The 16,788-nt window shown below is 36.1% G+C and overlaps 1 protein-coding gene across 1 annotated transcript in view; it reads left to right on the forward strand.

Moving 5' to 3' along the window:
* The window catches only part of GABRA1 (gamma-aminobutyric acid type A receptor subunit alpha1), a 58,425-nt gene extending 42,326 nt beyond the window's left edge, over positions 1-16,099 (forward strand). The window contains exons 8-10 of the mRNA XM_035013755.1: positions 3,434-3,586; positions 7,546-7,748; positions 13,779-16,099. Of these exons, the coding sequence (XP_034869646.1) occupies positions 3,434-3,586; positions 7,546-7,748; positions 13,779-14,090 (668 nt within the window). The 3' untranslated portion in view covers positions 14,091-16,099. The remainder of the gene's footprint in view (positions 1-3,433; positions 3,587-7,545; positions 7,749-13,778) is intronic.
* The last annotated feature ends 689 nt before the right edge of the window (positions 16,100-16,788 follow it).

The raw sequence follows: 16,788 nt of genomic DNA on the forward strand, positions 1-16,788 counted from the left end.
TTGAATTAGAGGAAAATAATTTGACATGTTTAGTGCATAAGCACTTGATGTCTAGAGATACTCTTTCAATTCAATTTAGGAGATTGATTTTTTTGTTGTGTTTTTCTTTTATTTTTAAACTATTACAACATGATTCTGATTTTGCTGCCTTTTTTCCTCCTTATGTGTTTTGTGCCAAAACTTCTTAGATTTTTTTTTTAATTTAAGAAAATGAGTTCAATAGATTTGAAATCCTCCTATTCTTTCTCTAATTTGTTAGTGAGAAAGTGATTTATATAGCAAATATAATGTGGAATAATAGCTCCTCCAAATTAATATTCTTTGCAGAATCTTCCTAAAATGTCACATTGTGGACAACAAAAGATGATAATGGAATATGTATAGACACTCATCTTTCTGACATTATATGAAAGATGGAATTTTTTCTTTGAGCTGATGACATTTTACAAACCACAGTTGAATGAATGGTTAGGAATCATAATGCATACTCCTGAGAGGGTGAAATGTGACATGGCCATGTCCACACAAGACTATTTTTTACTAGTCCTGGGAAAATTGGTTTTCTGCCTTTTTCTCAAATTTGAATCACTCATTTCTTTCAGATGACCTTGGAATCATCACCCAAGGTATCTACAGAAACTGAAAAGAAATTAGTAAACATTGTATTTCCCCTCCCAAAGAGAGAGTCTCATGGATGTTAATTTGAGTGAGTGCCCTTAAACCTCAGTGCCTCCCTTTTCACCATACACAGATGTTGAATACTTAAAATATGTAAAACCATGCTATATTCAAAGAACTGTCCCTCTTCCCAATTAACTTTCAGTTTAATGAGAGGGATATAAGCATATAAGTTAGCTAAAATAAAAAGCATGAGATTTTATTATAAATGTAAACAGAAGCTATAAATAAATTTGAAGTTACTTCCTAGTGATCAGTCAATGGCAATTGTTATCATTATTAACAATTAGCAGTGAAAGCATACTTGTGTGTGTGGATGATTTTCTCCTATAAAGAGTAAATGCATTTATTTTACCAATATTTTTACCAATTCTGATTGGAGGGAAAAGAGAAGAAAATGGAGAAAGGAACTAACATTTATTTTAAAACTCTTACATAGCATGATCTTAATTAGAGCCCTTATTCTTTATTCTCCCCACAACATACTTCTCACTTTTTTATAGATCAGGAAACTGAGGATCAGAGACTGTAAGCGAGTTACCCAAGGCTATCCAGGAAGAAAATAGCATATCTAAGTTTTGAACCCAAGTCTATTTGCCTCCAAAGCTAATAGACTTTCCTCTACAGTGCATTTCTTCCTATTCTGCTATGGACTGAGCCCAACCTATAGATGAACAAAATATTCAGCAATAATAGGTGTCAAGTAGAGAATTTTGTATCAAGATACTGAAATGTGAAAATGTGTGGTAAGACATGAGACATGATACTGAAAAGCATATTAGAGCTGTGACATGAGAGTCTTAAATCCAGGTAATGGAGGAGTTTGCTTGTCAGTAGATGATACTGGAGACATTGTTGATTGTCACACTGGGGGAGGGTGAAGTGTTTGCTAGTGGCATCTAGTGGGTAGAGGTCAAGTGAAAAATCCAAAAACATATAGGACAGCCCCCACAACAAACAACTCTTGTCTGAAATGTCAATAGCGCTGAGGTTGAGAAACCTTAATGTAGATAATGGGAATCCATTAAGGTATCTTAAGATTTCATGTACGCTTTAAAAAGATTACTCTGACATCAAAATTTAGGGAAAACTAAAGTGAGGAAGTGACTGGAGATAAACAAGGCAGTTAATAGATCTACAAAAGAGTTAAGAGCAGTGACCATGAGATAAGAGATAGACTAAGAGATACTGCACAGGAGAAATTAAAATTGTGATCAACTGATTCCTTTCCCTCTCCCTCAGAAGCCCTACTTAACATCCAAGGTTTGATTCCAGGATTTTAGTCTGAGTGAGCAGACAGATGAGAGAGTACCATGAATTTAGAGATGTACTCTAAGTGGAAAAGCAGCACAACTATACATTGGTTATTATATTTTTTTTATGGGAAAGCTTAACTAATGTCAGTTTTTGAACATATTTAGTTGGTGATGTCAATGAAAAATCAGTATCTCTGAGATGTCCAGTAGATATTTGGGAATACAAGTTGATTTTGAAAGAAAGCAATGTCACTTAGAGCTGTAGATTTGGCAGCCCTCTAGGCACAAATGATGCTAGGGGCAGGGGTGAGAAAGGCAATTTCTGGTTAGAGACAAAAAAAAAATGGGGAAGAAAGCTGAAAGCAGAACTATACCAGGAATCTTTATGATTACTTTGCAGAAAGATGAAGATTGGGATATTAAGAGATCATGAACAGTTTTAGCCACATTATAGGGGCTGAAGCAAGATGGCCATGGGCTAAGACATAAATCCACAGGTTGTGTAGGGCAAAATTTGGAGTTGAAGGGAAGGAGAAAGCTGGAGCAACGTGAATACCAAAGAAAGTGATGTTTTCTTAGTAAGAACACACCTATTTCTCTCCCACCCACCCACAGATAGCTAAGTATATATTCAGAATGGATAAAGCTAAAATTTTAAGATTTATAACTGAGAAAATATAACATCAATTAAAAAAAAAAAACTCCTATAATTTGGGTTGCATGTCAATCGCTTTGGATCTCTAGATGAAATCAGACTTTGATGTATACAAAGACCATGAAGTGTGCCCAGCTAGTCCACTGTTTCCTAGACCAGGCTAGGAAAAATCTGTATTGAAGTGGATTTTTCTTAGCCTCCCTTAAAGAATAGTTTGTGTATCTAGGTGGGACCTGAAGAACTGAATGTTTCAAAACCTTCCCAGGTGATTCTGGTGAAGGTATTCCTCAAAATAAATTTTTGAAAATCCCTGGATTCCATCCCACTCTCCTCATTCCAAAGATCAGCTAAGCTAAATGACTTACCTAGGGTCACAGAGCTGCTGAAAGGAAGCGCTGGTGTTAGAACTGGAATTCCCCTAACTTGGACACCAAAGCTCCTTCATTAGACAGCCTAAATGTCCTCCGCAATGGTAAACTGGGGATTTGGTCTGTTCTAATCCATTAGTATGTGTCGTCAGGATCTCGCACATTGCCTTCAGGGTCATTAAAGCCAATCTGTAAATAGATGCTCAGCTATGTCTGTCTCTTAAATGTGTGATATACCAGGATAAGGAGGTAGCAATATCCATGAGATCTCTGGCACCTCAGTCGCATCCTCAAACCCATTCTGGTGTTTTTACATCTTTGTTCTTTCCTGGATAAACATTTTCTCTTCAGGAGCCAGATGTCACATGGAGACAGGATATGTCTTAAGTCTAGGTTTTTGCTGCTGATGGAAAAATCCAGAGATAACATCTTTTCAAGGTCAAATTGCTCACCTTACTGTCTGTTTCACCCTCTAGGAGAATATGTTGTTATGACCACTCATTTCCACCTGAAGAGAAAGATTGGCTATTTTGTTATTCAAACATACCTGCCATGCATAATGACAGTCATTCTCTCCCAAGTCTCGTTCTGGCTCAACAGAGAGTCTGTACCAGCGAGGACTGTCTTTGGTAAGTGCCAATCAAGACTTGCAGGCGAGGGTCTGGGGAGCAAGTTATATCATCCTGATGACGTTGCAAATGGAATGAAAAAATAACTATACATTAAAATCTGAAGTTAGCACAATAGAAAGTTCAAAGAAGGGGCGCCTGGGTGGCTCAGTCGTTAAGTGTCTGCCTTCGGCTCAGGTCATGATCCCAGGGTCCTGGGATCGAGCCCCGCGTCGGGCTCCCTGCTCGGCGGGAGGCCTGCTTCTCCCTCTCCTACTCCCTCTGCTTGTGTTCTTTCTCTCACTGTGTCTCTATCAAATAAATGAATAAAATCTTTAAAAAAAAAAAAAGAAGAAAGTTCAAAGAATTACCATTCTCATTATGGTGTGATTTTAAAAAACTCTTTAAATAGCAAGCCGTGGGTGCCTGGGTGGCTCAGTCGTTAAGCGTCTGCCTTCGGCTCAGGTCATGATCCCAGGGTCCTGGGATCGAGTCCCACATCAGGCTCCCTGCTCGGCGGGAAGCCTGCTTCTCCCTCTCCCACTCCCCCTGCTTGTGTTCCTGCTCTCGCTCTCTCTCTCTCTGTCAAATAAATAAATAAAATCTTATATAAAAAAATAAATAAAATAAATAAATAGCAAGCCATTTTAATGTATGTAAATAGATGCATGTGAATATCAACTAGGCACATGCTATGTTTAAGACTCTTTACTATGGAATAAAAAGCCTTAAGAAGCTTATAATCTAAAGATTATTCATGTGCAGAGATCCCTATGGTATCATTCTTCAAGAATAGGCGAGGTATGGAAAATCAGTTATCTCAGGAAAAAAGCAAGACTCTGCTACAAGTGCCCAGAAAAGAGTCTTTTCCTCTGAATTTAGCAAAGTGCTTCCAGGTTGGAAACCACCAAATCTTTGCTCTGACAGTAGCCTAGAAACACAGGTATATTAAGATCCAGAATGATACCAGCTGCAGAGCACAAGAGTAGTTCATTTCAAACTCTTTTTTTATTACCATTTGCTAATATTAACTAGTGCTGAAGCCACTTACTAGAACTGAAGATTGAACTATTGTCAAGATGCTTATTTATAGACGTATCCTCAGCTTGAGCCCTTTAGTCACTGGAAATTGAGAAAAATAGAATAGAGAACATATGTTTTATGTTTATTTTTGTAGAATGAACAATAATACTATAGTGAAAAAGATTTTTTTAAATGCTCACTCTTCCCCCTTCTTACCCTAATAAATCCTACCCTTCCTGTTTGAAAATTCTCTAAAGCATTTTGGAATGTTTTATAAGTCAAAAACCTTACTCTTAACATTTTCAACAATCTGATAGCTCAGCCAACTCATGCCCTTTTGGTGAACATAACTACATATCTGTAAACTCAACTGTGCAAGTATTTCCGTGTATCAAGTTATATATTTCAAAGTTTTAAGTTCAATACAATCACAAATACAATTTCCCAAGACCTTTAGCCTTTTAACATTTACTTAGAACATGTTTCTATTGTTTTTAGTCTCAACTCGGAACATTCCTCTGTGCTGGGTGAGATGCCTGAGAGGGTCACAGATATTTAAAAAAATACACAAAGGAAAAAGAAAAAAAAAATTGTACTTTGTAACAGTTTATTATAAGGCATCGAGAATGCAACATGGTTGAAGCCTGTTTTATGTCTTCAAATCCCATCTTCTCGCTGGTCCATGCTCTCTGTCATTTAGAGGCAACGTGATCATGTAATTTTGTTGCCAGATAGTCAAAGTATTAGGTTCAATCTTCATTTTTTTAAGATTTAGTTGCCTATAAAATGAGAGTGCAATTAAAGTAAAATAGTGCTGTTTAAAAGATTGAGAAGAATAAAATAAAATATGTCAATTGTCAGGTTGAATTCTTGGAACTCGATAGATGCTCAACCCATTTTTGTTCTTTTCCCTGTCCCTATAGCAGGAATTGTAAGACCACAAACACACACACACACACACACACACACACACACACCCCTCTATTTATGCCCTTCTTAACTTAATTTATGGATACATTTGGTTTAAGAACACACATTCCCAAATTACTTCTGACAGTTGCCTACATGAACCAAAATTTGAGAAAAAAATGGAATTCACTGTAGCAGAGATTTATTAACAAGGACTGAAGTTGTCAATAATAATAGCCATTAACTTTGTTCAATGTTAAACACTTTATTACAGTAGTTTATTTAATACTCATAATAATTAGCCCTCTGAATTAGACTTATTAAAATTAATTTGCAAAGAAATATTTTTTTAAGAAAACCAACAGAAGTTCAGAATTGTGAGGCAATTTTCCCAAGGTCATTCAGCAATTAAAGAGCTGGGACTTGAAACTGGGTTGTTCTGTTCCTCAAATATCGACATTTAATTACCTTGCTCTTTGCTCAAGTTAATATTGATATGTAAATTTAAGAGCTGTTCACCAGCCACTATTTCTTAAAACATTTGTTGGTTACATAATACAGCTAATGCCCCAGAACTTTCTGTAACATCTTCAAAGTTTAAGTCTATTCCCTTATATCTGTGACCCTGTGTATCAAAAATATGATTCAATAAGTCTCTGTGTTTCTTCTTAATCTTATCATTTCCTAACATAGTTACAAAGATCATCTACCTTAAAATTCATGGAAAACTAGGGAATATTGGATGTTTTAAAGCAGCTATGAAAAATTAACCACCTACCAGGTATGGGATACTACTGATTCTCTAAAAATTAATCAAAAGGGGTAATCATAGATATGAGTTTTAGACCTATCGGATGACAGTATCTTCCACAGCAATAATTTATCATTTTTAAAATGTTTTACATATTGTTACATTTAATCCTCAAATAATCTTGTGAATAACTGCGGAAATTTCTCTTAGAATTTCAGCAATGATAGATAGTTGAGAGAATAAAATCTAAATCACCCCTCTTACAGATATGGAGACTAAGGTCCCTAGAAGTGAATTTGCCTATGCAGCCGTTGAACTAGTAAGTGGTGAGTCTGGGACTAGTCACGGGAAAAGGTTTGAAGTTTTTCCATACCATGCAGCCTACTGGGTTACTGTGAATTTTTTAATACCCTTTCAAATGGCTTAAAAGGTGTCTTACAATATTAGATCTTACTGCATTACATATACTAATTATCTAAATAAGCTAAAAACAACTGACTTGAAAACCGCTTTGAATATTGGTAACTTTAATCACTAGGGACGGATATGCAGACCAAGGGCAGATGAGGCAGCATTAACAGAGAAAGGGAAAGATTGTGGACATCTGAATCAGGCAAGCTTGTGCTCAAATGTTTGTTTTGTCACTTCTGTGCCATGTGCCCTCAAGCAAGTGACATGCAACACATTTCAGGAGTTTCTTCAAAAAGCTATATCAGGATTAGGGGGGAAAGACAGTTTAAAAGCAGAAGAGTTTGTAACAAAATATTACCCTAAAATAATTAATTAAAAGTAATGTAACAAAATATCCTAAAATAATTCAATTATCTATCAGTGATTAATAAGAAGCTGTTGGCTTCTTGGTTTATACATTTAGGATATGCAGATAGAATATTAAACAGAGCTAAGGATCCAGCAGTTTCTTGTGGATCAGAGACAATGAAGATCATTGCTTTCTGTTGCAAAGAGTTGGGGAGAGTGAGACAGTATTACTTCCTTTCCTGCCCAGGACACCTTGTTCAAGGCACCCATTTAAAGGAATTCATGATCTTATTAGCAGCTTCTCGGTAGCAGAGCAGTTTATCTCTCCAAGAGATCCCCCTCAATACTGCCATACTGTGAACTGCCAACTACATTGGGGTTAAATTAAAACTCATCCATCCCAAACCAAAATGGGATGAACTAAACAACACACTGTATCTGTGGTCCTGCTGGTTTCCCTTTGCCCAAGTAAGCTGACCTCCAGTGATCAAATTTTGTAGTGTGAACCTACACATTCACTTAATTTCTTCCTTTACAGGAGTAACAACTGTGCTCACCATGACAACTTTGAGCATCAGTGCCAGAAATTCCCTTCCTAAGGTGGCTTATGCCACTGCTATGGATTGGTTCATCGCAGTGTGCTACGCCTTTGTGTTCTCAGCTCTGATCGAGTTTGCCACGGTCAATTATTTCACCAAGAGAGGTTATGCATGGGATGGCAAAAGTGTGGTTCCAGAAAAGGTAAGTACTTCAGTATCCCCCATGATCTGTCACTGGTATGTCTTATTAAACCTGTGAGATGGCATGTTTGGACTTTGGGGAATGGGTGAAGAATGCAGACACAGAATAATGAGGATTCTCTGTTTCTTGTATCATAAGTGACTATCTGCTGTGGTAATTTTGGTAGTGCTAAAGAGAGAGGTTGTTTAAGTGAGCCGATGTGCAAAGTAGAGTAAAGGAGATAAAGGAGGGACAAAGGTAAACATTTCTACTCAAATATGCTTTGCTGTGGTCTCTATTGATTTGAGAACAGTTTTAATCAACTTGACATTAGGAGCAAATAAATTTATGCCATTTATAATTTGAACTTGAAAATCAAAGGTTTTGGTTGTTTTCTGAGCCTAATCACTTTGGCCATAAATATCATTAACTCTAATACCCCAATTGAATTTAGTTTGCAAAATGCATTATCTCCAATTTTCAGTGAAGTAAAGGACAGGAAATATATTTCCTTTCCAAATTAGAGGTTTGCTTTAAGGATCATACACAAATCACAGAAAAATTCTTCATTGTAGAAAATTATCAAGTCAAGCTCATTACCTTTTTCCTAAATTAGAACCTATTTTAGAGTGCATTTTAAAGCACGTGTGGTGAGGATATTTCTACTTGTATGGCTTGAAGGAAAAATATGTCAAAATGCAAGAAAGCCTTGGGATGGTGGAAAGAAGGTCAAAGTCAGAGACACAGAGATTGTAAGATGTCTAGAAATAACCTAGGAGGAATCACTCTATAGCAGCTTTTTCCCAAAAATCTATTCCTCCGAGTACTAGTATCATGAGATGGTCCCTAAGAATAAAGTTCTGTGGTTGAATACACTTGAATAATGCTGCATATTATATCACAGAGTCACGGGATATTCAAGAATATGAAAGGGTCTATTGTAAAGAAATTTACTTAGTGGTGTTTTCCTCATAGCTCCACAGATGTGCTAGAAAAGAGAATGCTTTGTGGTAGAAACATCTACCTTATTTAAACTAATTTAAAGTGTTACTGATTATAAGATGAGCTATTAATATATGCATAAGTAGGAAAGAAAAGATGCTGCCAAGTAAAAGCTCTTTTAGATTTACCCCTCAGGCACAGATGAGTCAGCTGAACACCCCAATGATCTTCACAAGTGAAAGCAAAAGAAGGTCTGTGTAGAATGCACTATGGCAGCCAACAGAACCTTAACCAGGCCCTCAAAATTCACTTGCCTTGAAACGTGCTTGCCAAGTATATAAAAAAAAAATCTGAATTTGCAAACCAAGGACCTTGGCTCAGGTTCAGTAGAGAGAAGGGACAAGACAAAGGGATTGCATTTACTGGTTGGAGAGAGGAGTAAAAGAGTGAAGACAGAGTGATTGTCAGATACTTACTTTAGACATTGATGGTCTCCATTTGTCCTAGAACAGAAGAGCAGCCCAAAGAAGAGAGCCAAACATGGAGAATAGTTAATCATAAGACACTACCAAGTATAAGACATAACCCAGAGTCACAGATGTGAACATTTTTAAATTCACATCTTAGAATCACTGAAATAGTCTGCTAAAGTGCTTCAGAATTAGTGGTCTGCAAACGTGGGTGATATACAACTGAAAAGTGATATGCCAACATTGGGAACAATTGCTTTTCTATCTGAATACTTTGTTGCAAGAGGCCAGTGTCTTTCTGATTCTGTCTCATCAGTATCAGTTGTTAGTGACTTGTTAGTTGAATTTGGTCCAGAAAACATAGAATTTGGGTTGAGGCATTGGTTGAGCTCAAAGTTAAGTTATTATCTCTGTCTGACCCTGTATTTGTTTCTCAAAGGAAATACTCTGATCTCTATCAATCTGTAGTCCATGTTATTCAGTATACAAATATAGATGTAGATAGAGTTGTATCTTACCTATATATATATATGTATATCAATAATTGATATATATACATATATCAATAATTCATCTATATCCGTCATCCAAATGAGAAAGGTAATATTTTCTGTAAATTATCTATGCCTCTGTAAAAATCTTCCCCAGGGCTTTGCCAGTTTGATTGGCTTTTTACAGGGAGTGTGAGCACAGTGTGATCCAGGTCTCATTTTGACATTCAGAGAGGATGAATAAAATATATTTTCTATGACCAGGTGAGTGTTTTCAGGAGAATTAAATTTTCAATCTCTAACATGGTGTAACTTGAAAATAAAAAGAAAATTTCTGTAAGTTATCACATTATCAACTGAGCATTCAGGAGCCTGCTTAAGATCCATTTTCATATGGTAAATTGTTAAAAGAAATATCAATTTCTTACAAATCAAAACCTCAATGAGATACCACCTCACACCAGTCAGAATGGCTAAAATGAACAAGTCAGGAAACGACAGATGTTGGCGGGGATGCAGAGAAAGGGGAACCCTCCTCCACTCTTGGTGGGAATGCAAGCTGGTGCAGCCACTCTGGAAAACAGTATGGAAGTTCCTCAAAAAGTTGAAAATAGAGCTACCCTATGCCCCAGCAATTGCACTCCTGGATATTTGCCCCAAAGATACAAATGTAGTGATCCGAAGGGGCACGTGCACCCCAGTGTTTATAGCAGCAAAGTCCACAATAGCCAAACTATGGAAAGAGCCTAGATGTCCATCAACAGATGAATGGATAAAGAAGATGTGGTATATAAATACACAATGGAATATTATGCAGCCATCAAAACAAAACAAAACAAAACAAAAAAACAAAATCTTGCCATTTGCAATGACGTGACTGGAACTAGAAGGTATTATACTAAGCGAGATAAGTCAATCAGAGAAAGACAATTATCATATGATCTCACTGATATGAGGAATTTGAGAAACAAGACAGAGGATCATAAGGGAAGGGAGGGAAGAATGAAACAAGACAAAACCAGAGAGGGAGACAAACCATAAGAGACTCTTAATCTCAGGAAACAAACTGAGGGTTGCCTGAGTGGAGGGGGTGGGAGGGATGGGGTGGCTGTGTGGTAGACCTTGGGGAGGGTATGTGCTATGGTGAGTGCTGTGAATTGTTTAAGACTGATGAATCACAAACGTGTACCCCTGGAACAAATAATACATTATATGTTAATAAAAAAAAAGAAATACCAATTTCTTAAAGAGTGTAGGGAGCTCAACATTCTCAAAAATTAAGAAGATTATTAAGTATTCTTTCCCGATAAGCCAACCAGATATTTCTCAATATTTTATTCAACATGATGTTGCAAATAAAAGCACTTAACTTGAGAAACTTAGTACTGGAGTATTATAATAATTTGGCACTGGGAGAAATGAAATCTATCAAAAATATAAACTCTTCTCTAAGAATTATCCCTGCTGCAGGTTATTCGTTTCAGTTTATCTAACAGGGTGATTGTCACTCAACAACTTTTGATTAGATTGGAACCCATTGCCTCTCTTCCACAATAGAGTACATATACATTTTATCTAAAGGACATGCATGCTTTTTCATGTATTCTGCAATGTTAGAACTCTTACTTTTTAAGAAATGGACTAATGCAAATTCAGTTTGGCTTTTTAACTGGGTTGAAGTAATCAACCATATCTACTTTTTTATTCTAGTATAGATGATACAAAATGTTACATTAGTTTCAGATATACAGCCTAGTGATTCTGCAACTCTATGCATTAATGCTATGCTCACCACAAGTCTAGCTACCAAGGGTCACAATCCAATGCTGTTATGATACCATTTACTATATTCCCAATGCTGTGCCTTTTATTCCCATGATGTACTCACTCCATAACTAGAAGCCAGTATTTCCCTCTGCCCTTCACCCATTTTGCCCATCCACCCCCATGTCCTCCCCTCTGGCAACCAACAATTTGTTCTCTGTATTTATGGTCTGTTTCTGCTTTGTGTTTGTTTATTCATTTGTTTTGTTTTTTAGATTCCATATGTAAGTGAAATCATATATGTGGTGTTAGTCTTCCCCTGCATAACTTACTAAACCATATCTATTTTTGACCTGTAGTCATTTTGACATTGAAGAGAGAATCACTTTCACTTGTTTTATTTTTGTACAAATTATTATGGAAATTTCTGTCACTATTCATAAAGCTTAACCAAATCTGTATTCACTATAAAATAGGAGTACAGTTGGAGTAAGTGGTCTTACTTTTAGTGATGTAATACTAGAAAGAAAAAATTCTGGGCTCTTTGTTGTTGTCTTAATGCAATTCGTAAGGATTCGGAGAGGGTAGAAAAAGTAGTAGATAGTTCACAGGGCTGGATAAAGAAATTAACCTGTTAAAATTCCTGACTAGTGTGTCTTGTGAAAAGCAGCAGGTCTTCTGATAGTAAGATTTTATTCTGATTCAATAATAAAAATACAAATTATTCAGAGAACATTGAGTCTGGTTGGTCAAGTTTAGCTGCTCATCAGTATTCTCTGTATGCCCTTTTGCAGTGTCAGTAACCAGACTCTGCTCCTGAGGAATTTTGATTCAAAATATGGATTGTGCCCAAGATATTTGCCCTTTAAATTTTTTTAACTAGTGATTTAATGTGCACAGAAGAGTGAGAACTACTCTTCTACAATAATGCTGTCCAGCAGAAATATGTGAGACACAAATGTGAGCCATATATGTAATTTAAAATTTTCTAATAGCCTTATTTAAAAAGTGAAACAAACCAGTGAAACTAATTTTTTTCTTTTTTTTCTTTGTCGAGTTTTTATTTAATTTCTAGTTAGTTAACATACAGTATAGTATTAGTTTCAGATGTTGAATTAGTGACTTAATAATATGATTTAACCAATATATCAAAAATATTATATTTACAATGTGTAAACAATAGAAAACACTATTAAGGAGATATATTGCATTTTTTTTTATAGTAGGGCTTCAGAATCCTATACATATTTTATACTTACACACTAGCCACATTTCAAGTACTCAGTCATCGTAAGTGGCTAGTGGCAAATGTAGCAGACCACATAGCTGTAAACAATGAACCACTTCGGTTTTTAGAAATTTCTATATGACAGAAACCCCAAGAAATGCTGCGGGTTGTGACTCATTGCACAGATAACATGGACAAGCAGCTGACATTGAACAAGAATTGACTTCAGGATACCCTAAATAACTCTGCTTTATCATTTGCCCACTTGCAACATAGGGAGAAGGAGCAAATAATAACTGGCTCAGCACCTTACTGCTGCAAAACAAACCACTCCAAAACTTAGTGCCTTAAAGTAACCACCAGGCGCTTGGGGCTGAGAACAACCTGGTGGTACTTCAGGTTAGTAGACTGTGGCCTCAGTAACATGGTTGCAGTACACGAAAGGCTCCACCAGGGGGAGAGCATCCACGATGGCCTCTCACTCGTCTGGGGCCTCATACTGGCGGGCCCTCTCTACGGCACATGATCGCTGGTCACCCAGTTTTCTAGTCCAGGCTTCTTCATGAGGCAGTAATATGTTTCTAGAGGGTAAAGGCTGAGGCTATAAAGGTTCTTGAGGCTAGGCTCCTAAACTGGCATCACATCACTCTACCTCCTGATTGGAAAGCCTGGAAATTATTCAGAGATGCAATGCAAATTACTATGCATTTTTTTTCCAGTGTTATTGAGATATGTGACACATGACATTGTGTAAGTTTGAGGCATACAGTGTGGTTCATATGATACATTTATATGTTGTGAAGCAATTACCGCCATAGCATCAGTTGCCGTCTCCATCCTGTCACAAAGTTACCATTTCTTGTTTTGTGGTGAGAACATTTAAGACCTAGTCTTGGCAGCATTCAAGTCTAGGATATGTATTATTAGCTGTAAACACTGTGCTGTACAGTAGATGCCCGAATCTGTCAATTTTATAACTGGGCATTTGTGTCTGCATTTTTCATTTGTCTCAATAATACAGTCATACATTACATTTCTCACGTTTTAAACAAAGCATAGGTTTGGGTTCCAGAGTAAAGGTCACTTTGCTCAACAACTTATAAACTTCCTTCCCACAGTTTACTGAACAAAATGATTTTACTCTTTCCTTCTACAGCCAAAGAAAGTGAAGGATCCTCTCATTAAGAAAAACAACACTTATGCACCAACAGCAACCAGCTACACCCCCAATTTGGCCAGGGGTGACCCCGGCTTAGCTACGATTGCTAAAAGTGCAACCATAGAACCAAAAGAAGTCAAGCCGGAAACAAAACCACCAGAACCCAAGAAAACCTTTAACAGTGTCAGCAAAATTGACCGACTGTCAAGAATAGCTTTCCCACTGCTATTTGGAATCTTTAACTTGGTCTATTGGGCTACATATTTAAACAGAGAGCCTCAGCTAAAAGCCCCCACCCCACATCAATAGGTCCTTTCATTCACATTCTGTTGTTCAGTCCTCTGCACTGGGAATTGCTTTCTGTTCTCAACACAGTGATTTCCACCTGCTTTATTGCCTCTGTCTTAAAGAATTTGAAGGTTTCCTTATTCCATAATTCATACAAGAACAACAGACCCCTGTCCAGCAGTCCAGAGCAAAGCAGAGCATACAGCTGAGAGACAGGATTCTGAGAGAGGAAGCAAGAGAGAAAAGTCACGACAGAAGGAGACAGAATGAAAGAGAGAGGAAAGGCTGGGGGAGTAGGTCCAAGCTATGAAGAAAAGTAGAAGGAAATTAAAACTTTATAACTCTAGGTCATTTGTAGATATATATTTCCAAATACTCTAAAAAAAAAGATACTGTATATGTCGAAAATATTTTTATGTGGAGGTGTTTCAAGGAATAAATTATAAATGTTTAATGAAAGAAATTTTAAAAATCTATGTCTTTATTGCACAGACTGCAGTGTACTTTACATTTTGTTTTGTTTTTTTAAACTGATGTATAGCTTTAACACTTTGTTTCCAAAGCTGAAGATCCCCATTTTTTTTCTCCGTTTAAAAATGGCTAATGCATTATTCTGTTGTTAAAGGATGTTTTAAAATTCATGGAAATTGCATAGGCAAACGTGCAGTTCCTTACTTACCATTAAGCACATTTAATCCAAAAAAGAGAAATGCTTTAAATAGGTTACTTCACCATCATCTGAGCTTTTATCACTAGATTCAATGAGGAATCATTTTAACAGAGACATACACTCAATAAAAAATAAAAAATAAAACAATTAAAAAATATTCCCTTTGCCACCCTGTCTATATCCAGATAGCACATGGGTCCAATAATCACTTGATTCTCATTATGAAAGATGTTTTTAGAGGGGCAAACATATTTTGCAAGCTCTAGAATTGTTGAATGTATTATTTTATATAACAGTACATTAAAAGCTTTAGATTGAAATTTATGACTAATAAGCAAATATAGAATATATAAATTATGTATGTAAATATACAGCATGAGATTGTACATTTTTTACTTTTTTAAAGTTGTGTTCTTAAAATATTGTGTAGGACTCACCGCTCTTAGCTGTTAGAATGTTGTAAAGTGCTATGGAAATACCTTAGAGCCTGCATTAAAAACAGAACAGCCTGAGGGAATCAGATGGAATTTAAAATAGACGGGTATAAAGTCTGCTTATATAGAGAAAGCTTATAATTTCAAACTATCGTTTGGTGTACAGTAGTAAATCACTTGCTCTCTGCTCAAGTCATGCCGCATTTCCCTATTTGAGGCTCTTGTAAAATAGAAAGAAAATGGAAAAGCATTAGTTGGAGCTAGAAAATCAACTGTATATTATTGCTATAACTGCTGATACCAACTATCTCAATAAGTGTTATACCATATGTAGCATTAAATATAAAAACACATGAAAGAATGTACAGGAAATAGCTTTTATTGAGTAACATTATTACATTTCATTTATACTGTAGCAATATATTTGTAGGTATACTATGTAAGGGCTTTAACTACAAGAGGTCCATTAATACTCCCTATAAAAATTCTGGTCTGTTTCATTACTTCCCAGATGTTTTAGAGATGAATATTTATGCAGAAGGTATTTTTGAAGTCTCCTTTTGTCTGATAGAATTTCAGAGATGTTTAAAATTAGCATCCAGAATCCACAGGTCATAGTCTAACCACATTTAGAATACTATAACATAAGCCTATCAGCATAATTGCCAAATAAGTCCGTTGGGATCCGTACCCAAGTTTTGAGCAATGTTTCTTTCAAAAAGCTGCTATCCAATGATGTAGGAAAAAACACACTTTGTGTTTTCCTAAACAAACTCTGGTTTTCTTTTTAAATGTGCTTTATTGTTTGATTTGGTCCTGCCTAAATTCAACGAGCTAGGCCAATAAAGACTGAACCAAGGACGTTTCATCCTCTGGTATCATGTGTAGATATTATGTATAAAAAATAAAATGAAATATGGCTCTAATCTCTGTGTTGCTCTTTATATCTGTTATTTTTCGGCGTTAACCCAATGTGTTTATTAAGAGCATTTTATCTTCCAGACTCCTCATGGCTAACATTTGGTCTGTATTTTGCTCACTAGATGTGAATATTTCTTATTAGTCTGCTTTCTGCTATGCAATGATTGCATTTCTATCATTTCTTAGTTTGTTAGTATGTGTGAATAGTATTCTATTGTATAAATTGATTGCACAATTTATCAAAGACAAATTATTCTATGTAGCTTTTCTACAGTGCTTTGCTAAACCATGTAATACTAGTTAAGTCTTCCTTGAAAATAAAGATACACTCTTATAGAGGACAGTTCCTGTTTACTCCCAGGAACATTTTTTAAAAGATGACACTGAATGTTTATTGCACCTTAGTGCAGTGAAGTGGCAATAAAACCTAACATGAATCGAGGTTGTTTATGGCAGATGCATGTATTGCTTTACAGAGTTTAGCAAAAGCTCTTAATTTTATGTCATACTGTATTCTATTATAATAATAAAGTTAACATTATTCAATAACCAAATGGAATGCTTGACTCTCTTTTCCTATTGTTCATAGGACTTACCACTGACCTGTTTTAAACATTTTCGCGTGGGAGCACCTTAAAGTGCCAAGTGCTGGCAAGAATCTAGGGTACAGAGAAGAATTTTGAAGATGTGTCAA

This window comes from Mirounga leonina, unplaced genomic scaffold, assembly GCF_011800145.1.
Source record: "Mirounga leonina isolate KUSES-001 unplaced genomic scaffold, KU_Mleo_1.0 Mir_104, whole genome shotgun sequence".
NCBI lineage: Eukaryota > Metazoa > Chordata > Mammalia > Carnivora > Phocidae > Mirounga > Mirounga leonina.